Source organism: Periplaneta americana, chromosome 4 (genome assembly GCF_040183065.1).
Source record: "Periplaneta americana isolate PAMFEO1 chromosome 4, P.americana_PAMFEO1_priV1, whole genome shotgun sequence".
Classification (NCBI taxonomy): domain Eukaryota; kingdom Metazoa; phylum Arthropoda; class Insecta; order Blattodea; family Blattidae; genus Periplaneta; species Periplaneta americana.
The window spans coordinates 165,891,921-165,914,758 of record NC_091120.1 but is presented as its reverse complement, the minus strand read 5'-3'; the positions used below and the strand labels follow the sequence as shown (position 1 = coordinate 165,914,758).

Genomic DNA, 22,838 nt, shown 5'->3' with positions numbered 1-22,838 from the left:
GTCGAAACGAACCATCGTTGTCGACCATTTTGCAAACATTGCCTGTGGTCACATGATAGAAGTTAATGACTTCACAATATGTCAATTCATCGTGTAAAGTCTGTAGATTATGATCATATAATCGTTTTTGTTACATTGTTGAAGTTGAAATTATAGCAATGTTTTTCTCATGACTTTCAATACGATCCTCTGTAGAATGAAAGACATAAGTTATTACCCTGTAATTTCACCATATCTCAAACTAATCTATATATTTGAAAATAGTCGTTAAATAAAGAAATCGTAGCTTCATTCCGTCTATTTTAGTAGCACCCAATTACAAATAAAGACGTTTTCACTGTCTTCCTCTTCGATTAATATTGGAGGGCTGATGAAACTTTTATACGACAAATAGCCAGCACGAAATCTGACCATTTGTAACTCAGCAGGGTTCTTACGACTTTTTCCTGCGTAAGTTTGTGGAAGACCGCCCTACAAATATCACATCCTGTTCAAACATGCAGTGGCGAATTTAACCTTCTTTAATGGAACGGGGTTTGATCCCTGGCGACCTTTCAACATTCGCGGTGTCAAAGCGAATGTGTAACAGGTTATCTCAAACAATTCCCGCTGTCCCTGCCAATATGATTAAATTAGAGATTTATCTGCTAAGTACAGAGTGTACCACGTGTCCCTAGGATTTAGCGAGCGGTCTCGTTTTTACGGTTGCGCTGGGGGGGGGGGAGGTGTTCTCGGAACTGTCTCGCTGAAGTACCAACCCGGTATCATCAATTACGATGCTACGTTACATAACCATTATAAGAGATTTAAAATAACCGTTCAATTCAGAATCTTAAATCACTCTGATTCTACAGACGTGGAGAAATTATTAGACTAAAACGTTTTTCTTGGAAACATAATTCGTCATATCAACTATCAGTAGGCTATAATTCACATTCTCTATTGTTGTAAATATGATTGTTTACATCTTCCGGTATATTTTTCCAATGGTTAAGTATATTTTGTCTGGCTCTGTTGGTACTACTGGTGTTTTAATTATATACTGCAGAAGATATTCTCCCATGGCCTGCAAGAAGACCAGACATGAACGAAATTGAAAATCTGTGATCTATACTGAAGAAGGAAGTGAACAAAAAGAGGCTTACAACAAAACATGGACTCATTTAAGCAGTCTGATATATGGCTAAATGATGCTGATATTTAAAGAAAGTGTCAAACTTTGGTTTCCAGCATCCCTGACAAAATCTATGTGTTAATATTACTAACCTTCAGGCTCAATTTTCTGTTCATTATTTCTGTGCAAAATACATTTTTGTTCATTATTTTTGTCGATAAATACAGCTTCGCTGCAAATATAATTAATATAGTCTAATAATTTATCCACGTCTGTAAGTTATATTTTTTTTGTCAAGCACCAATTTGGTTATCTTTAAAGCAAGAGCTCAAAATGAGGTCGTTGAACATATATATGAGAAGCTTTTTCGTGTTATCAGTTATGTTTTTGCTGTTATTAATTCACCACTTTCGTCAGTAATTGTCCAAAAATCTTCGAAGTTAATTGAAACACTAGACGAATATAGTAACTAGAGTTTTGTATGGAATGAACCACTTTTGACAAATCAAAATTTCGTTTCGAGAAAAATACGGTTTTTTTGTGTCTGTAATGGCGCTATTAAACCTCGTCATCACTTTTTCTGTCACTGGAAAAGAGAAATATACTGAAGCCCAAGCTTTACGTTACAGTTTTCGTTTCTTATGATTCGTACGCAATTTTTGTCAAGTTCTGGAACAAATATCGTGAATAAACTTGTCTTAATCTACGTTCTCTAGTTAATAACGCAATTCTTACATTGCGTCACTCGATAGAAGACCCTGAATACAGTATTATTTTTTGCATAGCTATAGTGAGACGGAACGGTAAACACGTTACAATGCCAGACATCACCACGGTTACACCTCAAGTCTGTGTCCACTACTTGAGACTCTAGTACATAGTAGGCTACTTGTGTATTATAATAGAGCTTTATAAATTAAAAAAAAAAAGTTACGAAGATGACACACACTTTCTCATTACAAGTTTCGCAATGATCTAGTTCCTCTAATATGTTCGAAAATTGTACTGGTAAAGGTTACAGTCTGTCTAGGATATTTCTTTTAAGGGGGGTATTAATGTACAGTATTCAAAATATTGATTCTGCATTTAATCTAATTTACTATTTGACCAGTTTGTGTCCTTTAATTTTATAAAATTTAATAAACGGTGAATAGTGATCGCGCCAGGAGGAGAGAGGGTACTCAGAATAAACTATTGCCCCTTTTTAACGCCCATACTTCACACTTGAGATTACAATTAAGGAGAGATCAAAGGTAAAATTAAAAAAAAAATTCAAAGCTTAGTTTTTTTTTTGTTCGGAACATTTATTTGAACTTTTGTACGTAATTTGGTATAGGCCAAAAATTAATTAAAAATTCTAATTCTAAGTGTTTCTAATTATGTAATACTTTTTTTGTGTCAAACTTACTTACTTACAAATGGCTTTTAAGAACCCGCAGGTTCATTGCCGCCCTCACATAAGCCCACCATCGGTCCCTATCCTGAGCAAGATCAATCCAGTCTCAATCATCATATCCAACCTCCCTCAAATCCATTTTAATATTATCCTCCCATCTACGTCTCGGCCTCCCCAAAAGTCTTTTTCCCTCCGGTCTCCCAACTAACACACTATATGCATTTCTGGATTCGCCCATACGTGCTACATACCCTGCCCATCTCAAACGTCTGCATTTAATGTTCCTAATTATGTCAGGTGAAGAACACAATGCGTGCAGTTCTGCGTTGTGTAACTTTCTCCAGTCTCCTGCAACTTCATCCCTCTTAGCCCCAAATATTTTCCTAAGAACCTTATTCTCAAACATCCTTAACCTCTGTTCCTCTCTCAAAGTGAGAGTCCAAGTTTCAGAACCATACAAAACAATCGGTAATATAAGTGTTTTATAAATTCTAACTTTCAGATTTTTTGACAGCAGACTAGATGACAAAAGCTTCTCAACCGAATAATAATACGCATTTCTCATATTTATTCTGTGTTTAATTTCCTCCCGAGTGTCATTCATATTTGTTACTGTTGGTCCAAGATATATGAATTTTTCCACCTCAATAATAATAATAATAATAATAATAATAATAATAATAATAATAATAATAATAATAATGAATAAATAAAAATAATAATATTAAAAATAATAAAAAATAAAGAAGAAACAGTAAAATTTTCATACAGATACTGTTTATGATACTTCCTGAAGTAAAGGTGATTAAAGATGATTCATGTAACATTGCTCATATAGGGTATCTGATCTCACCTTGAACGATATTCACGAGTATGTACTCCTTATAATAGTTCTTGCAAGGGAAGGGTACTAAAGTTTATATTTCAGTATTCAAAATATTGATTCCGTAGTTAATCTGAATTAGGTACTGCTTGATCAATTTTTCTTCTTTAATTCTACAAAATTTAATAAACGGCGAATCGTAGCGGCGCAAGCGAGGAGGCACCCAAAGTTTACACATGCTCCTCCTTTCTAACACTCATTGAAATTACAGAGCGCCACAATTCAATGATTTTCACGAATATGTATTCCTAAGCTATAAAAGATTCTGTCTTGCATATTTGGGAGCGTGACAGTACTAAAGTTTGTATGTCAACAGCTATTCAAAATATTGATTCTGCAGACTATTTAATGTGATTTACTGTTTCATCAGAGTTTCTACTTTAATTTTACAAAATGTAATGACGGAGAGTAGAGGTGCCTGTCCTTTGTTAACTCCCACACTCCAGAAATTTATTCGAAGTAAAGTTAAAACGTGTTTGACAACACATCTAATTCACTCACTAATATACCAAGCTCACAACTTTTTCTTAGCAATTACTTCAGAGTTCTTCGCGTGGTTATGTATAAACCGACAATGTTGATGAATGCCTAAAGAGTTACATACTTTCTACCCTTAAAAAATTTTTGTTTTATAAATTTTATTCCTCCACATCCAGGGTTGCCAGATTCTCTCGTCAGGAATCCAGGACAGGTGATGATACTGCGTTCCTATCTTAACGTGACTACATATACATAGACTACAACTGGTTTTATTCGTCTTATATATTTCAACTAATTAGGGTAAAGGTTGATAATATTGTGATGAGTAATATTGTGATAGTTATTTTTGAGAATTTATTAAAATTTTGCTGAGCGAGATTTCGCTCAGTAAAATTGTAATAAATTCTCAAAAAGAACTATCACAATATTACCCACATCACAATATTACCAACCTTTACCCTATATAGAGCTTAAACTTTTAATTTTGTTACATTTTTGTTAGATTACGAAATTTCCTTTGAATTATTGATGAAGTGAGGAAAAATAATGTCGTATTACAGCCTGATCTATACAGTAAAAATGCATCGTACGGTGTTTAATTTCTATCAATAATAAATCAACTTCCAAAGGGAATAAAGATACTGTAGAGTACCTAATACATATTATAGTATTATCGTTTTTATTTCAATACAATCCGACAGTAGACACTAGGCAGCACTGACGACGTTGAACATGGGTTGGATAGGGTCTTTAAAAATGAGTAAGGAATTTTAAAAATAAGTTTATAGAAATAAAGAAAAAAATAGTATTTTTCAATCTTTTTGACATTTCGGAACAAATATAATTCAATCCAGGACACAAATTGAGGGAAAGACGACAGAGGACGAACACTGGAAAGTTTTCTTTTCTCAATCGTACTATCAGGGACTGGAATGCTTTACCTACACACCAATACCAATAACCAAAAATGTATTTAAAAATAAGCTTAAGGACTTTACTAACAGACGGTAGTATATTATACACACTATTTAAAGGATGTAATTGATGTTTTGTTAATTGAAGTGTTGTATCAGTGAAGAAATGTGTTGTGTCAGTGAAGTTTTATAGTGGTAGTGCAAAGTATTCGAACAGTGAAATGTTCTTTGAAGTGTTAGTGAAATCAGGATAGTGTCAGTGAAACGTGTCGTAGTTCCAGTGCAGTCAGTGAGTTGGCAGTGGGTACTTGTGCATATATGGACATATCATACTCGTGGGTTTTAGTTAGAACTTAGGGTTAAGATACAAATTTGATTTACTTTAAATGGTATTTTAAGTGATCGTGCTTCATTTAATTTAGGGTGCTCCTTGCTAATAATATTACACTAATGTTATTATTATTATTTTACTATTATTATTAATTATTATTAGTGTTATTATTAATTGTCATTATTGAGTGTAATTAGTTACCACTGCCACCGATCATTTGCCTGTTTGCAGTGTGAATAAATAGATACACAGACATACAATACAAGGCACACCATTAAACCCTGTACACATCCTTAGGCCCTATTTTGATTAAACTTTGTATGCTTATTGTTTGAAAATTGCTCCTTGACTTGAGACAGAAAATATTCGAGTACTTTAAAAGTTTTTGTAAAAAAAAAAAAAAAAAAAAAAAATCATTTTGCGATTTGTTGGAAACTGTAAATTAAAAATTACTCCCTAGATGTTTAATATTATTTAGTCATTTATTTTCAGCCTTAAAGGTAACATGCATATTAACAAACTCTATCTCAATGGTTAGAATATCTGCACTGCAAGGGGAACAGCAATTTTCTTAATCACATATTTAAATTTTTAAGAAATTATTTATTGATTTATTTTTTGTTTTCTTTAAATTTCTATTAAAGATAGGTTAAATATTGAGGTACAGTTTGTTGATCTTAGAAAAAGGGTCACGCAAAATTTCATGCAATTATGTCAAAATTGTGGAAGAAATGATGTGAACAGTTTTGAGAAAATGAGGAATACAGTTACATATTTGGTGGTTGGTATTGTGTTTGTATAGCAAAACATTTTAATGCGTAACTTGATGAATGTTATTCTATACATCTTAAATTTTTTTCACAGACATAAAGTTAAGAGTTCACATTAAATTAATAAGCTTATAAGAAAAATGAAAAATCAATTTTTTTTACACTCGAAAGAGTACGTTTGAGCGATACATATTGTTGGTTGGTATTGTGTTTGCATGCGAGGATATTTTAATCAATGCATAACTTGGTCAATTTTATAGATATATTAAAATTTCTTTCACAGATATAAAGCTAAAAAATTAATATTGAATTACTACCGGATATAAGAGAAATGAAAAATCATTTTTTTCATCCTCCGAAATGTATGTTTGAGAAAATGAGCGATATTGCTGGCATTGCATGAGATGACATTTTAATGCAAAACTTGGTCAATTTTATAGATATCTCACAATTTGTTTCACAGATATAAAGCTAAAAGTTCATATAAAATTACTATACGAAAAATGATTTTTCTTTAACCCTCCGAAATGTATGTTTGAGAAAATGAGCGATACATGTTGCTGGCATTGCATGAGAGAACATCATAGTGCACAACTTGGTCAATTTTATATACATATATATCTTAAAATTTCTCGAGTTCATATTAAATTAATAGAAGAAAAATGAAAATTCAATTTTTTACCCTCGGAGGTGTATGCAACCCCTTAATTTGTTAATTATTTATTGGGTTTTATGTACCACATTTCGCTTTTGTTTCGCGTCTGGGTAGTGCGTACTTCCACATTTACTAACTCGGTCAGCTCGAACATTTTCCGCAAATTAAAAATACTAGCTAATGGTGGACAACGAGGAACTCAAAACTGCCTAATCTAGCCATATTGAGACAAACAAATTTCGTACAAATAGATTACAGAGTTTTGAATACATACTTTACAATAAAATTTTACAACTTATTTAAAAATGGTTTTTATGCCACTCATAAATAAATAAATATCACCTAAATTCATGAAAAATAAACGTCTGACACTACAAAAAAAAACATTTTCCTTAAATAAGAAACCTACCTCACGGATGTGAAATTTATCGACTTTGAACCCGATGTCATATTTATTCAACACCTGAAGAGTTCATAGGATTAGAATTTCCAGTATTATTGCACGTGCCATTTTAACAGATGTTTCCTACGACATCAGTATTAGCTTGGAAAAAGCCTTCAAACCATCCTAAACTGGCATTTGTTTACAAGAAAAGTATAGGTTATATTGTAAATTATCACGAACATACAGAGTAATATCGTATGTTTGAAGTTCAAAGTGTGATTTACATGGACATAACACGCGAAGAGGGTAACAGATAACGAAGTGCAGTGTGCACTGTGAAGTCAATTTTGAACCTACTTAGAGCTTCTATGTATCAGAAATCTTTAAAACTACAACAAGGAAAATAACCGTGAGTTTAATTTTATGTTACAAAGTTCAAATTTATAGTAATTCACAGTTGATTGGCTAGTATACAATTTTCCGGTGTTTCCACATAAAGTAAAAGTCTGTATTGCGAGATAAAAACCACTTCCTACCAGGAACAAACGAACGTTTCATGGAAGTATCATTAAGAGGATTTAGCTTCTCTGTACCAACTTATGAAACATTTTACCATGAATACCCAATAAAAAAAAATCTGATATTCGTATCAGTAACCAAGGGCCAGGATTAAGATCGCCTATATTAATTCTATATTTTCTACCTTACAGTGTGCAAACATTAAATATAAAAGAAAATAAAACACAGCAGATGTCCTTACCGGTAATCGATCACAGGACTCGTAATAATGATCGTAGTTGTAAAAAGTTTTCAGTGAATTCACATATGAAGGTCTTTTTTTAAGCCAGATCTTTGGTACTACATAGTTGTGTCTTAGAATGGAAGACGACAATGCACAATAGTTTTAGGTTAGAAATTTGAAAGAAGGGTTAAAAAATTAATAAATAGGCTGTGTCCATATTATCATCCGAACTGAAGATGATTTAGTCTTACAACAGCTCGCAAATATAAAAAAAATTAAACAGAGAAAAGTTACTGTAAAGTGTTCCTTCGGCTAGATTATAGCAACAGAAACATACACTCGCAAATAGAGTGAAGGGAGAAGATCGCAACAATATTTTATAATTAGGTTAATAAATGACGAGATGTAAACTGTTGTCCACAAAACAGTGAAAAAATATGCTATTTTATAAGTATAATGTATATTAATTACTTCACTCTCTTTGTATCGTCATACTATTGTAACAGTAGGACTAAGATAGCCTGTATTAACACCATTCCTCTATCCCACATTATCCAAAAGCGAATTAAAAGTAGGAAGTGCCCATACCGGCAATCGAACACAGGGCTCGTAATAATGATCGTAATGTTTTCAGTGAAGAAGTTACAAATGAAGTCTTTTTAAAGTTTGATCTGTAGCACTATATTGTTGCGTCTATCTTGCTTGAAAGACAACAATGCACAATATTTTTAGGTTAGAAATTTGGAAGAAGAGTTAAAGAATTAATATGTGGACTGTGTTCCTATCAGCATTCGAACTCGGCCTATTTATAACAGTTCGTAGATGTAAAAAAATTAATCAATGGAGAGTTACTCTAAAGTCTTTCTCGGACTACATTATAACATATAAAAATGATGTGAAAGAAGATCGTAACAAAATTTTGTTAAGTAGGTTAGAAAATCAACAGATCTAAATTGTTATCCACAAAACAGCGAATAAAATGTACGGTTTTATAACTCAGAAAAGTCAACAGATCTAATGTGCATTACTTCACCTTCTTTGTATTGTAATATTGTTGTAAGACTGTGTAAAAAATAATCAATGGAGAGTTACTCTAAAGTATTTCTCGGACTAGAGTATAACATATAAAAAATGATGTGAAAGAAGATCGTAACAAAATTTTGTTAAGTAGGTTAGAAAATCAACAGATTTAAATTGTTATCCACAAAACAGCGAATAAAATGTACGGTTTTATAACTTGGAAAAGTCAACATGTCTAATGTAAATTACTTCACCTTCTTTGTATTGTAATACTGTTGTAAGACTATATCACTCTTCTTCACATATTTTAAAATGTATTTACGTAACCACGCCCACTGACGTATATTAAAGCTTGTTGGAACTCTAAACATTGTCACTAAATACTCTCGCTTAAAAGGGTGGTGAAAACGCCACCGAAAAGAGTGGGTGTTGTAGCAGATAGGGGATGAAACCACCACCACCCCACAGTCATAAACACTAATACATCAAAAAAGAGACATACCATCATCACAAGGAAGCCGGTAGCCGGGTATCTTCAGATATGTACACAGACATCACTTAAAAAAATTAAAACTATTTTTAGAATAAGTTGCTCTTAATATAAAAACACTTATCACTTGACGAACCACACGTTAACCACCACGACCACTGAACGGCACGTCGGGTGACGCTACGCGGTGGACCAGCATTGCACATCCAGAGCCAAAGCCGTCTGGTGCCCAACTAGCAACCAAGTACAATATGACACACACATACACACACATACATACACACCACACACCACAACGCGACGAAGCTACCGTGTCGGTTCGGCGAAACGAGCTAGTCTAGCGCACGCGAAGAGGTATCCGACAGACAGAGAGGGAGAATGTGATGGGATGCGATGCCGCGAGGGGAGAGCCAGGCGGGGCCACGGCGAAAGCAAGAGAGGGGAAAAGAGGGGGTTACAGAAAAAAACAGTGGCGGAATCATAAAACTTATTTTGTTTGCTAGACGTTTTCTTTGCGGTCCGGGTGAAAATGAAGAGATCTTCTGTAAGTATCTGTCATCTTATGCTCATAGGTTCATGTGACCAAAAGCTTAATGGTTTTGATTCGCTTTCGCTACTACTACTACTACTACTACTACTACTACTACTACTACTACTACTACTGCTACATACTTACTGGCTTTTAAGAAACCCGGAGGTTCATTGCCGCCTTCACATAAGCCCGCCATTGGTCCCTACCCCGAGCAAGATTAATCCAGTCTACCATCATATCCAACCTCCCTCAAACCCATTTTAATATGATCTTCACATCTACGTCTCGGCCTCCCCAAAGGTATTTTTCCCTCAGGCCTCCCAACTAACACTCTATATGCATTTCTGGATTCGCCCATGCGTGCTACATGCCCTGCCCATCTTAAACGTCTGGATTTAATGTTCATAATTATGTCTGGCAAAGAATACACTACTACTACTACTACTACTACTACTACTACTACTACTACTACTACTACTGCTGCTGCTGCTACTGCTACTGCTACTACTTATAATGTTCACTAGAGACAAACATCAACCACAGCAAAAATGTGCCGGTATTGTAAAATTTTTGTTTGGTCAGAGTTTTTGTGTTCCGGGTGAAAATGACTCCATATTCCTGAATCACAACACCACAGATATAACAGCAAAAGTCATCGATCGACAAAACCGCTACTACTACTACTGCTACTACCAGTACTACCACTACCACCACTACCATCACTACTACTACTACTACATTCTGATAATGTTCACTGGACACAAACATCAACCACATCAAGTCGACCTGGTTGGCGAGTTGGTATAGCGCCGGCCTTCTATGACCGAGGTTGCGGGTTCGATCCCGGGCCAGGTCGATGGCATTTAAGTGTGCTTAAATGCGACAGGCTCATGTCAGTAGATGTACTGGCATGTAAAAGAACTCCTGCGGGACAAAATTCCGGCACATCCGGCGACGCTGATATAACCTCTGCAGTTGCGAGCGTCGTTAAATAAAACATAACATTCAACCACATCAAAAAATGTGCCGGAATCGTACATTGTTTGTTTCGTACGATATTTTTTTGTGTTCCGGGTAAAAATGAGATATTCCATATTTCTGAATCAGGATACCAGCAGAACCCAACAACAAAACCGCTACTAGTTTTGAATTAACTACTACTACTGCTGCTACCACTACCATTGCCATCACTTCTTCTTCTTCTTCTTCTTCTTATTTGGTATTACAGCCCAGGTGGGCCTTAACCTCCTCTATGGCTCTCTTCCATCCTTCTCTATCCATCGCCAACTCCCTCCAATTCCTTATTCCTAATCTATTCACATCCACTCGTACACAGTTCCACCATCTTGTTCTCGGTCTTCCTCTTAATCTGGTTCCATCTGGGTTGTTATTGAAGACAATCTTCACTTTCCTTGTTGTTTCCATCCTTGTGACGTGTCCCAACCATCTCAGTCTTTGACATCTTATGTGCGCCTCCAAATCCGATTCCTTGTACAGTTCGTATTGCCATCACTACCACCACCAATATCAATAGGTACTACTACTACTAGGCCTACTACTACTACTACTACTACTACTACTACTACTACTACTACTTCTGACAAATGTTCACCTAGAGACAAACCTCAATCACAGCAAAAATGTGCCTGAATCACAATACCAGAGATATAACAGCAGAAGTCATCGACAAAACCGCTACTGCTACTGCTACCACCACCACCACCACCACCACCACCACCACCACCACCACCACCACCACCACCACCACCACTACTACTAGCTGCTACTACTACTACTACTGATAATGTTCATCTAGAGACAAACATCAACCACAGCAAAATGTGCCGGAATCGTTCATCTTTTGTTTGGTACGAGTTTTTTTGTGTTCCAAGTAAAAATGAGATAATCCACATTCTTGAATCAGAATACCACAGATTCATCAACAGAAGCCAACAACAAAACCGCTACTATTTTTAATTGACTACTACTGCTGCTGCTTCTGCTATTATTACAACAAATCTGATAATGTTCATTAGACAGAAACAGCAGAATGTGGCGCAATGATAAGTCGTTTTGTTCATTAGGTATTTTCTTTGCGGTTCGGGTGAATATGAATAATTCTGTCTTTAAGTATGAGAACGTGTGAAAGAAGTGAGATGAGTGGCGTTTAGGCTAGGAGCCCACGCAAATGTTAAAGTCAGTCCCCAGAACCATTGCAAGGACATGTACTTGCGTACCTTTTAATTTTGCCCGTTTCTTTTCCCTCGTTGATTGACATTAAGGAATCAAGATTGTAAGTGAATCTGATTTTCATAAATTCATCTGCTTAAGTCAGGGCTGGGCATCGGGAGCGGAACCAGACTCTAAACGGGGACGCTTAATATTCATCCGTGACTTCATCAATGCTGCGCGGTGTTCGGCGGTGAAGAAAGGGGTTGAAGAGAAATCATATGGCTCCCCGTGAGAGAGTAGAATCCGTCTTGCTGCCCAGCCCTGGCTTAGGTCATCGAGAAAACTGATACTGGTAGTTAATATACTAATTTACTACCACCACCGCCACCACCACACGCGAATCTAATTCAATATAAACTAAAGACAAATATTATAGTAGAAGTGTGTCGGAATCATAAAATTATTTTCGTTTGCTAGCAATTTTCTTTGCGGTTCGAATGAAAATTAAAAAAATTTTCTATATCCATTCGACTTTTTCGCCCACTGCAAAATTTACTATAGTTCCTCAAATGGGAAGGGTGTGATCGAAATAAGAGAAATGGGCTTCAGCCTAGGAGCTCACATAAATGTAATATAAGTTCCAAAAACAGGTGCAAGGAAGCGCACTAGTCTACCTTTCACCTCATTCTGCTTGCTTTCTCTCTCATAGATTGTCTGATTCATTCATTCATTCATTGAATAATATTCCCATATATTCATATGCGGAAGCTATCAACAAAACTGCTACTGGTTTTGAATTTGCTACTACTACTGCTACTGCTATTGCTACTGATAACAGTATTACTACTACCACCACAGAAAATCAGAGATACAAGTGTTCATTAGATATAGCAGGCCTATAATAACATCCTTCTCCGAAGGTGGAGTTTACAATATTACTGATGTTCAGCCTGTGCCTGCAATGCGTCCAGATGTTTAACTGTAAACTACTGGACAATGCATTATATTCATATTTTCTAATAATTTTGTATCACAATCTCCATTTCTAAACACAGAACATCCTTCTACGCTTCATCTTTCACCGTCTCTGCAGCTCATCTCTGGAACTCTCTACCACAACATGTCAGAGACTGTTGGACATTGCCTAGTTTCAAAAATAAATTAAAATTGCACTTTTTGAATTAGATTCCTTTCAGTTATAAGCCCTTTTCTCTGCCATAGTTTTGTAAAAATATAGGCTATATATTTCTTTTTCCTTCCTTTCCCCTTTTTGTTCTCTTTATCAGCCGATGAATTTATTATCATAGCCTTTTTATCGTGAAGTTTAATTAATTTTCGTATTTCTTTTCTTTTTTATTATTATTTTATTACATCCCATTTTGATATATTCTTCCTTACGTTTTTCCATATTAACCATTTGTATTAAATGAGTTGCTTTCACTATATTCCAATGTATTTTTTACTTTTTTTTCTATTATGGTATTATTTTCATGTTGTTTAGTGTCGATTTTATTATGCTATTATTATTATTATTATTATTATTATTTATTTTTTTTTGTAATATGTTAGTATTCTGTTCTTTAACATTTGTTAAATTTTAACTGCTTGTATACTTTGTGACCTGGTAGAGTGTAAGAGAAGGCCTTATGGCCTTAAATCTGCCAGTATAAATAAAGTATTATTATTATTATTATTATTATTATTATTATTACATCTATGTATACACAATATTTCATAATGATTTCCTTCGTCCTCGCTTTCATGCGTTTCTTAATTGTAGGGTGCTATCCAATAACAAGGTATGTGTAAGACGTGAGTGTTTGGCAGTAAGTAAAGTAACATTGTTTTCATTGACATTTCATTTATTATATTCTATAGATCTTACATTAGCAATAAAGCTTTAAGATGTGGAACAAGTCAAAATTTGTCTGCGTTGACAGCTAGACACACCACGATAAGTCACTGCTTGCAGTCTGTATCAATACTTCATAAATCTCGATAAGCCGCTGTTAACTACTTATTATAACATTTCACACGTTTCTTTCTAACGACGCTCTATCAAGTACCAAGTTATTCAGCATCGATAGATTTGATTGTAGCGTCTTACAGTTTGGGAAAACCTCGGAAAACCCAAGGTACAGATGCCTCAAACTAGGAAGCTGCCTGGAGAGGGGAAGTAGTAGAGCTAACGGAGGGGGCCCACCTAGGCTCCGATACCCAGGTATAGTCATATTATCTGAAAAGTTGACCGCTTGACAATGTATTCAAGATGTACCCTCCCTATGCAGCCTTCTCAACTGTTATTAGAACTGAGCTGTACCGTTCTAGTCCACAGTGCACAGCAGTAGGCGGGCAGTGGTAGGGGAAAGTGCTCTACGCGCCTGCGCGAACGAGACAGCTTGCTAGTTTGAGGCATCTGTAATCATGCCAAACGGGATTCGAACCCGCGCTAGAGCGCAACATAGCGTCGATAGACAACCACACTATCTTCTGATTTATGCCAGTGGTCACACTTCAGAAGTTAACTGTACATCATGTTAACCATTTATACCAACATTTTTTCAGTTAACGATACGCTACTGCAAAACACTTAGATCTGTACTTCAATGATAGGCCACTGTTAATCATTTATACCAATACTGCACAAATTAATAATACGCCACTGTTAACCATCATCTCGTATCAATATCTGACAAGTTAATGATACATACTATTGAACACTTAGCCTATATTAACACTTCATAAAATGATACGCCATTGCTAACCACTTATATCAATATTTCACAAGGTACTGATACGCCACCGTTAACCACTATATCAATATTTGACAAAACAATGATACGCCACTGTACACCGCTTATATCAATACTTTACAATGCAATGAGACGCCACTGTTAATAACTTATATCAATACTTCGCAAGGATATGATACGCCACTGTTAAGCACACATATCAACACTTCAGATGATCATGATAGACCACTGTTTACTATTTACATCAATACTTCACAAGTTAATGATACACCATTATTAACTAACATCAATACTTAACAAACTAATGATACGCCACTGTCAAGCACAATATCGAAAGCAGATAATTATGATAGACCTATGTTTACTACGTATAACAATACTTCACAAGTTAATTATACGTCACAGCTAAGCACACATATCAACACTTCGAAAGTTAGCGATACGCCACTGTTTACTCATACCAGTCTCAACACTTACGACTGTAATGATACACCACTGTTCACCACTTTAAATTCCAATCGACACATCACAAGTTGATACGCCAATATTAACCACTTATCTAAAAACTCGAGCAATTAATGATACGCCACTGTTCACAGCTTATATCAACACTTCAGTATTTAGCAATGTGTTACTGTTAACCACTTACATGAACACTTCAGAAGTTAGTGATACGCCACTGTCAACTAGACATCTCAGAACTTCAAAAGTTACGCTATTGTTAAATACCTATTTTAATACTTATGTCATGTACGCCACTGCTTACTATAGATATAATATCAAAAAAAAATGTAATAATAACAGTATTCTACGTCACTGACAACAAACTAAAAACCTTAAGGGTCACGTTATGGCGTTAAATTTAAGTTAATTCAGTTAATACGATGTTTGAAGTCATTTTGATAAGTCACGATACGCCACTGCTTACAATATATTACTTCAATAATCACGGTACGCCGCTGATCACTAATTTAATTCTATTTCTCATTCCGAAGAAGATCATCTCATAGCAAAAATTTCGTAGAACTACAGTCGACACTGACTGTGAATTTCACTTCGCTCAATTGTTCTAATTAGCTGAGCGCAGTGTCGGCTCTTCATATTCAATATCCAATGTCATACAGAACGGACTGTACCAAAGCCTTTTAAGGCTAGAATCTCAAGTCTGCAGATTTCGATGGCGAAGAATATGTCGCCAGTCGTCTGCGTAAAGCGCTGACGTGACTTCTGCTTTAAAGCTATCGTGAGAATTTAATATTGATCGGTATCCTCTCGCCGTATGCGGTTACAACTCTTAAAACGGCTCTTTAATTGAAGCCAACTTCAGTTCTTAATATAGCCTACGTCTTCAATTGTCTGTAACTATGGCAGTGAATTATGGACTTAAAGGAATGAAATTAAAGTTACAGTACATCCAACTGAGATGTGTATTTTACTTCTTCATAGTAGTAAATATAAGTACTGTGTTACATGAAAAAGAATCGAGATTCTGAAAATACACGTATTTAGCGTCTCTGGTACTGAAAATATGGTTATAAACGACAATATAGGACCATTTCTTCTAAGATATTGGATTGGATGTATTCAGTACTTACAAGTCCATAGATCAGGAATGATGCAAATAATAATAATAATAATAATAATAATAATAATAATAATAAAGGTACGGATTTTTAGGTAGTCAAAATGTAATTTTAGGTGCCTAAATCAGGCTTAAAAGTGTAGAAAATAGTCTCTAAAGAATTGAAAATAGGCTCTAACAAAAAATGTTTTCTTTAAAAACATGTTCTAAATCATAAGGAATTCAATTCTAGAATTTAATAATTTTAAATGCTTATACACCGTTACCACCACTATTACTAAAAGTACAAAAACAACAAATACTCATTTCTAATTAGTTACAGAATACATAAACTAAACAATTAAATGTGAAAAATAAGTTTTAGACATAAATCCAGTACACAAATAAGTAAAATATAATCAATTTTTACCAAGCCTTGTCCATTAATGTCCATAATTAGCTTCACAATAAATTACTAATACTTTTTCTAAATTTTGAACTAAAAGCAATGCTGTCAGTCACTCAATACAAATTTGTATGCTGAAAATGAACGCTCCACATCCACTGAAGTAACAGGAGGGCATTTCAATTTCGACACTAGTTGGACAGGAATGTTACATTGTAAATCCGTGTTCTTCCCTGCTAGGACATCTGAAGCAGTACGCAGGTCCTTCAGCCCTACATTTCTCTGCAGAACTTGCTTCAGTTTATCCCGTACTTTATTTTCAGCAGAACCAGGAACACTTTTGGAATTTAAAATATAAATTTTCGAAATAAGAATGAGTGTTTTGACCTATTATAGATGAAACATACTTAATAGGTCAAAATAGGCTTTGTCGTCAAAATAGGCATTTTAGGTGCTATTAAAATAACAATTTTAAACATAGTTTTATATGAAACGTGTACTTGCGAGTTTATATGAACTTATCTTTTAAGGACTGAAATAGGTTTTTACCTAAAATCCGAAGTCTAATAATAATAATAATAATAATAATAATAATAATAATAATAATAATAATAATAATAATAATACGTATATGCAGGAGCGCATATTTAAATTACTACTCAGTTGGAACGAGCGCTCAGCGCGCAGAGCTGAGAGGTCGTGGGTTCGATTCCCGGTGCCCGTACGAATTTTTCTCGCATTAAATAGTAATAATACATATTGGCTACTTCATAGTAGACGTGTAGTATTCAATGAGGTGGGCGAGACCTCATACAAAATGAATATGTGATGTAAAACCTAACGTGTTACAGCCTCAGTCTTTCGAAACTAAGAAAACTGAAAAGACAATTACTTTAATCAAACCTATACACAGCAATTCATAGCATAGGAGAAGGAACAACTGAAGAAGTGAAACAGGAAGAGCAGTACGACAAGGATGCCATTTTTCACCTACACTGTTCTACATCTACTTGAAGGATATAGTGAAGAATTGTTTTCAGAAAATGGGAGGAGTGATAGTAGCAGGATGAAGAATGATGTGTATAAGATTTGCTGATGATATGGCGTTTTAGCAGAAGAGAAGATGATACTAAGGGATATGCTACTAGAGCTAAATGATGGCTGTCGGCAGTATGGACAATTTTATGTTACGGTTTATTTGAGGACGCTCGCAACTGCCGAGGTTACATCAGCTCGTCGGTGTGCCGGAATTTTGTCCCGCAGGAGTTCTTTTACATGCCAGTAAATCTACTGACATGATCCTGTCGCATTTAAGCACAGATTGGGACGGGATCGAACCCTTAACATCGAGTACAGAAGGCCAGCGCTATACAAACTGCGCTACCGAGGCCGACGGCGGTATGGAATAAAGATAAATGCCAACAAGACGAAGACCATGGCCATAGGAAGAGAAGTAAAGAAGGTAAACTTCCGAATTCTAAATGAGGCAGTAGAGCAAGTTGACAGCTTCAAATACTTTGGGTGTACTATAAGCAGTACATTAGGTGCTGCCAAGAACTCAAAAGGAGTACAGCAATGGCAAAAGAAGTTTTAATAGAAAAAAGAGATCTTCTGCGGATCTCTGGAGAAAGAAATAAAAATGAGAAGTGCTTTGTGTGGATTGTAGCATTGCATAGGACAAAAACATGGACATTACGACGAAGTGAAGGGAAGCGACTAGAAGCAGTTGAAATGTGAGTTTGGAGAAAGATGAAGCATGTGAAATGTATAGTCACAATAAGAAAAGAAGCTGTGTTGGAAAGAGTAGATGAAGAACGAATGATGCTGAAACTGAGCAGAAAGAGGAAAAGGAATTGGTTGAGAAGAAACTGCCTTCTGAAGGATGCACTGGAAAGAATGGTGAACGGGAGAAGAGTTCGGGGCAGAAGAAAATACAAGATGGTAAACGACATTCAGATATATAGATCAAATGAGGAGACAAAGAGGATGGCAGAAAATAGGAAAAACTGGAGAATGCTGGGTTTGCAGTGAATGAACTAATTATTTTTCCTTATTATTAGGTTAAAAGAGATAGACAAATGAATTACAATTCGTAAAGTGCTCACATTTAAATATAGGTACAGCAGTGGTCGGCATTACTTGACTCGCGTGTCAATCCCACATTACGCCAGAAGGGCGGAGGGGTAAGACATGATCTCCGTCCCATTACTAATCACTTGTTCATTCAATGTTACGCAGTTTGGGTATACTCTCCCGTCAATATCCCCCTTTGCTGTTTATGTGGGCTGCACTTTATATGACGTAATCTTCGCTGACCACTGGTTTATAGTAATCATCGAAATCATAAAATTTCACACACAACAGTTATCTGAACGTATTCAGTTAAAATGAAGTTAATCTTCAGGTTCTATCTATACATGTTTTGACGCTATTTCCGCCTAATTTTCGGTAACAAATTCTGTACTTGTAGCCTACATTCTAACAAAATTGTCTTGTATTTCTAAATTTTAAATAAATATTTGGGGATATTGTTACATGACAAATATATTTCATAGTCAGGTCCATACTTCACTTTTCATCCAATAAAATTAAACAATTCACTATATTCTATCATATATTACTCTTTTATTCAACATAAAATTAATTCTTTTTTATGTTATTACTTACCACAACATAAACAATTTTCAGCGAATTAGTAATCAAAATTGTGAATTAAACTGATTCATGAATTTATACCAATCAATTGTTTGCCACGAATGAATATTCCATAATTAAGCTATCAGTCACATTTGTCAGTTTATTCTGCACGACACAACAAATTCACGAAGAAAATCCTCCGAAATTAATGTCTATAATTTGTTAGGTGTGATGACATTTAAAGTCAATTTACAAAGGCAAAACAGTGGTAAGTTTCTAACAAAGCAATGCTGATATAAGAACTAGCTATTTTTCACTTTATCAAAACTGTCACTTCGAACTGTAACAAACTAAAAGTAAGTCAAACTACACGGATTTGTGTGTGTCGTGTGTGTAAAGAATAACTAATGTTTCCATATCTATCATTCTTAATAATAAATATCTCACAATGCCGCCTGTTTCTATGGAAACTTCAAGACAAACGTAAGCTGAGGCATGATGTTCATAGAAGACAAAATATAAGGACGATCGCTAATTTCGTATTAATGAAGGTGAGTTACCCGTCATCCCACTCAACTCTCTCCATGGGGCTACATTAGAGTTCCTCACATTATTAAATGCTAGTTACGATCGGGTATCGGTAAACCACCGCCGCCATCTTGACTTAGACCACGCGGCCTACTCCGGTCCAACATTCTTCACCTTCCTAAACTACTTTTAGGCTGATACTTCCAGTACTGCTTTCGGAAGGCTATGACTGTCCAGTCTCTATCCGTTACTTTTAAATTTGAAGGATCCACGCAAAAAACACGCTAATTCACTAATCTTACATTTTACAGGGTAGCTTTTCCAATTCACTGCGGACTGAAGCAGGGAGATGCATTGTCACCTCTACTTTTTAACTTTGCTCTAGAATATGCCATTAGGAAAGTTCAGGATAACACCATGGGTTTGGAATTGAACGGGTTACATCAGCTTCTTGTCTATGCGGATGACGTGAATATGTTAGGAGAAAATCCACAAACGATTAGGGAAAACACGCAAATTCTACTTGAAGCAAGTAAAGCGATAGGGTAGGAAGTAAATCCCGAAAAGACTAAGTATATGATTATGTCTCGTGACCAGAATATTGTACGAAATGGAAATACAAAAATTGGAGATTTATCCTTCGAAGAGGTGGAAAAGTTCAAATATCTTAGAGCAACAGTAACAAATATAAATGACACTCAGGAGGAAATTAAACGCAGAATAAATATGGGAAATGCCTGTTATTATTCGGTTGAGAAGCTTTTGTCATCTAGTCTGCTATCAAAAAACCTGAAAGTTACAATTTATAAAACAGTTATATTACCAGCTGTTCTCTATGGTTGTGAAGCTTGGACTCTCACTTTGAGAGAGGAACAGAGATTAAGAGTGTTTGAGAATAAGGTTCTTAGGAAAATATTTGGGGCTAAGAGGGATGAAGTTACAGGAGAATGGAGAAAGTTACACAACGCAGAGCTGCACGCATTGTATTCTTCATCTGACATAATTAGGAATATTAAATCCAGACGTTTGAGATAGGCAGGACACATAGCACGTATGGGCGAATCCAGAAATGCATATAGAGTGTTAGTTGGGAGGCCGGAGGGAAAAATACCTTTGGGGAGGCCGAGACGTAGATGGGAAGATAATATTAAAATGGATTTGATGGAGGCGGGATATGATGGTAGAGACTGGATTAATCTTGCTCAGGATAGTTGTACTTAGGGATGTATTTCAGACCTGGCTGGCCCAGGCAGCGTCAAGGTATATTTTTTGAGGAGAGTTGTCGCCAGGACACATTTTTTTCTTTCTATTTTTTTTTCTTTTGCCTAAAGTTGTATTTTATTCACATTTAAACATTTTCACAGTGAAATGTACTCCGCAGACCCAACAACCTAGATTTGATTCAATATATTTTCGTCTCACATTACGTAAGTATTCCTGCGTAAATGGTAGTCTGAAGTTAATAAATATTAAGAAAATCAATATCAAATAAAATAATAAATATTCTCGTAAATATCGCAAAAATAACAATAGATATTATAACAGTACATTCAAATTTGTCTATAATAATAAAAATGTAAAGTAAACCTGCACTAAAAAAATTTAAAAAAATTGGTGGTGGTGGTGGTGGTGGTGACGACATAAACAAAAACTACCGATACTACCGAAATTCCAGAACCAGGGCACGTTTTGCTTACAAATACATCACTCGTTCTGCTATGCCCCAGGAGGGCGCAGTGGTGACTCGACGGTCATCCAATACCAAGACGATAAATGTTTCTAAATCAAAAAATGCCGCAATGGTGACAAGAACTTGATAAAAATAAAAAAGCCTTCCGAATATATTTATACAGTTACGATATTTTTGGACTATTAATAGTCAATCACTTGTTCACATCTAGGCACTTGAATTCAAATCTCTACAAGAATTCCTTCTGAGTCAACATATGACCACAGTCTACTATATACAGTCGCGAAGCTTGAGGTGATTTTTTGCAAATCTCGTGATAAAGCGCTCCAAGGGTTAGCAACTAGAAACAATAGACTGTCCACGGTCGACTTTGGACTGTGTCGTATTTCCATCGAGTGCTAGCTCGTTGCGTATTTCACATTGATGCTTGTGAAATGTTCGTTATTGGTTGTAATGAAAATGTTAATGGCTAAAATACAATAATTGGAATAATATTTTACTAGCGACGTAGAAAAATTAAGTTTGTTTTAATGAAATTTATTGATCACGTTTTATTTTCAATTCTGGTGGGATTATTATTGCTTAGGCCTACTTTTTTTTTTTTTTCAAAGGATATGTTTTTAATTATAGCTGTTAATTTTGTTGTTATTTTTATTAGTTACTTTACTAGAGACGTAGAAAAAGTCTGTTACAATAAAATTTATTGATCGCGTTTTATTTCCAATTCTGGTGTGATTATTATTGCTTAACCTCATCCCACTTTGTTAACTACGTAAGCCTACACTAAAAGTACCGGTACACGTAAGTTACTCCATTAATTCATATTTCCATTATTATTGTCGTAAAGGGGAATGAAAATTTATATTTATTGGTTTCATAGTTAATTATCGCTATAATCTTGAATGAGTGAAGCGATTATAGTAAATTTGAGTTCGTTTTGCACAAACAAAAATAATATTAACCTATTTCTTGCAGGTATCTTCGAGTTTATGGTGGAATTTAATATACTTCATTAAAATAATAAATTAACTATATGCATTTAATATTTCAATAATGGACGGAAGGTGTTAATTTTTCCAAAAGAACGCAACGAAACTGTAACATATTTTTTCGTCTACTAGGAGAGAGATCTGCGATGATGAGGCGATAGTAGCGATCCTAGTGGTGGGCAACTACCCATGTTTGCATTTTTATTACATATTGAGCTTCGCAACTGTATATAGTACACTGTGATATGACCATTACCTCCCTAATGGAACAAACACAACACGGAACAGATGCATTAGAGGACCCACCCCGAGTATTCCATAGTATCGATTATATATTATACAGTTTCGATTATTATATCAAGTATGCCATCTTAACAACACTAAAGCATA

At 35.2% G+C, this 22,838-nt stretch overlaps 1 protein-coding gene across 4 annotated transcripts in view; it reads right to left on the bottom strand.

The window, feature by feature from the left end:
* Positions 1-22,838, bottom strand: part of mam (neurogenic protein mastermind) — an 816,775-nt gene that overhangs the window by 358,544 nt on the left and 435,393 nt on the right. The window contains exon 1 of one of the 4 annotated variants that reach the window (XM_069824268.1): positions 9,193-9,485. The exons of the other annotated variants lie outside the window; for them this stretch is intronic. Within the exon in view, the coding sequence (XP_069680369.1) occupies positions 9,193-9,198 (6 nt within the window). The 5' untranslated portion in view covers positions 9,199-9,485. Of the gene's footprint in view, positions 1-9,192; positions 9,486-22,838 lie in introns of those variants that run through there. 4 annotated transcript variants of the gene reach the window in all.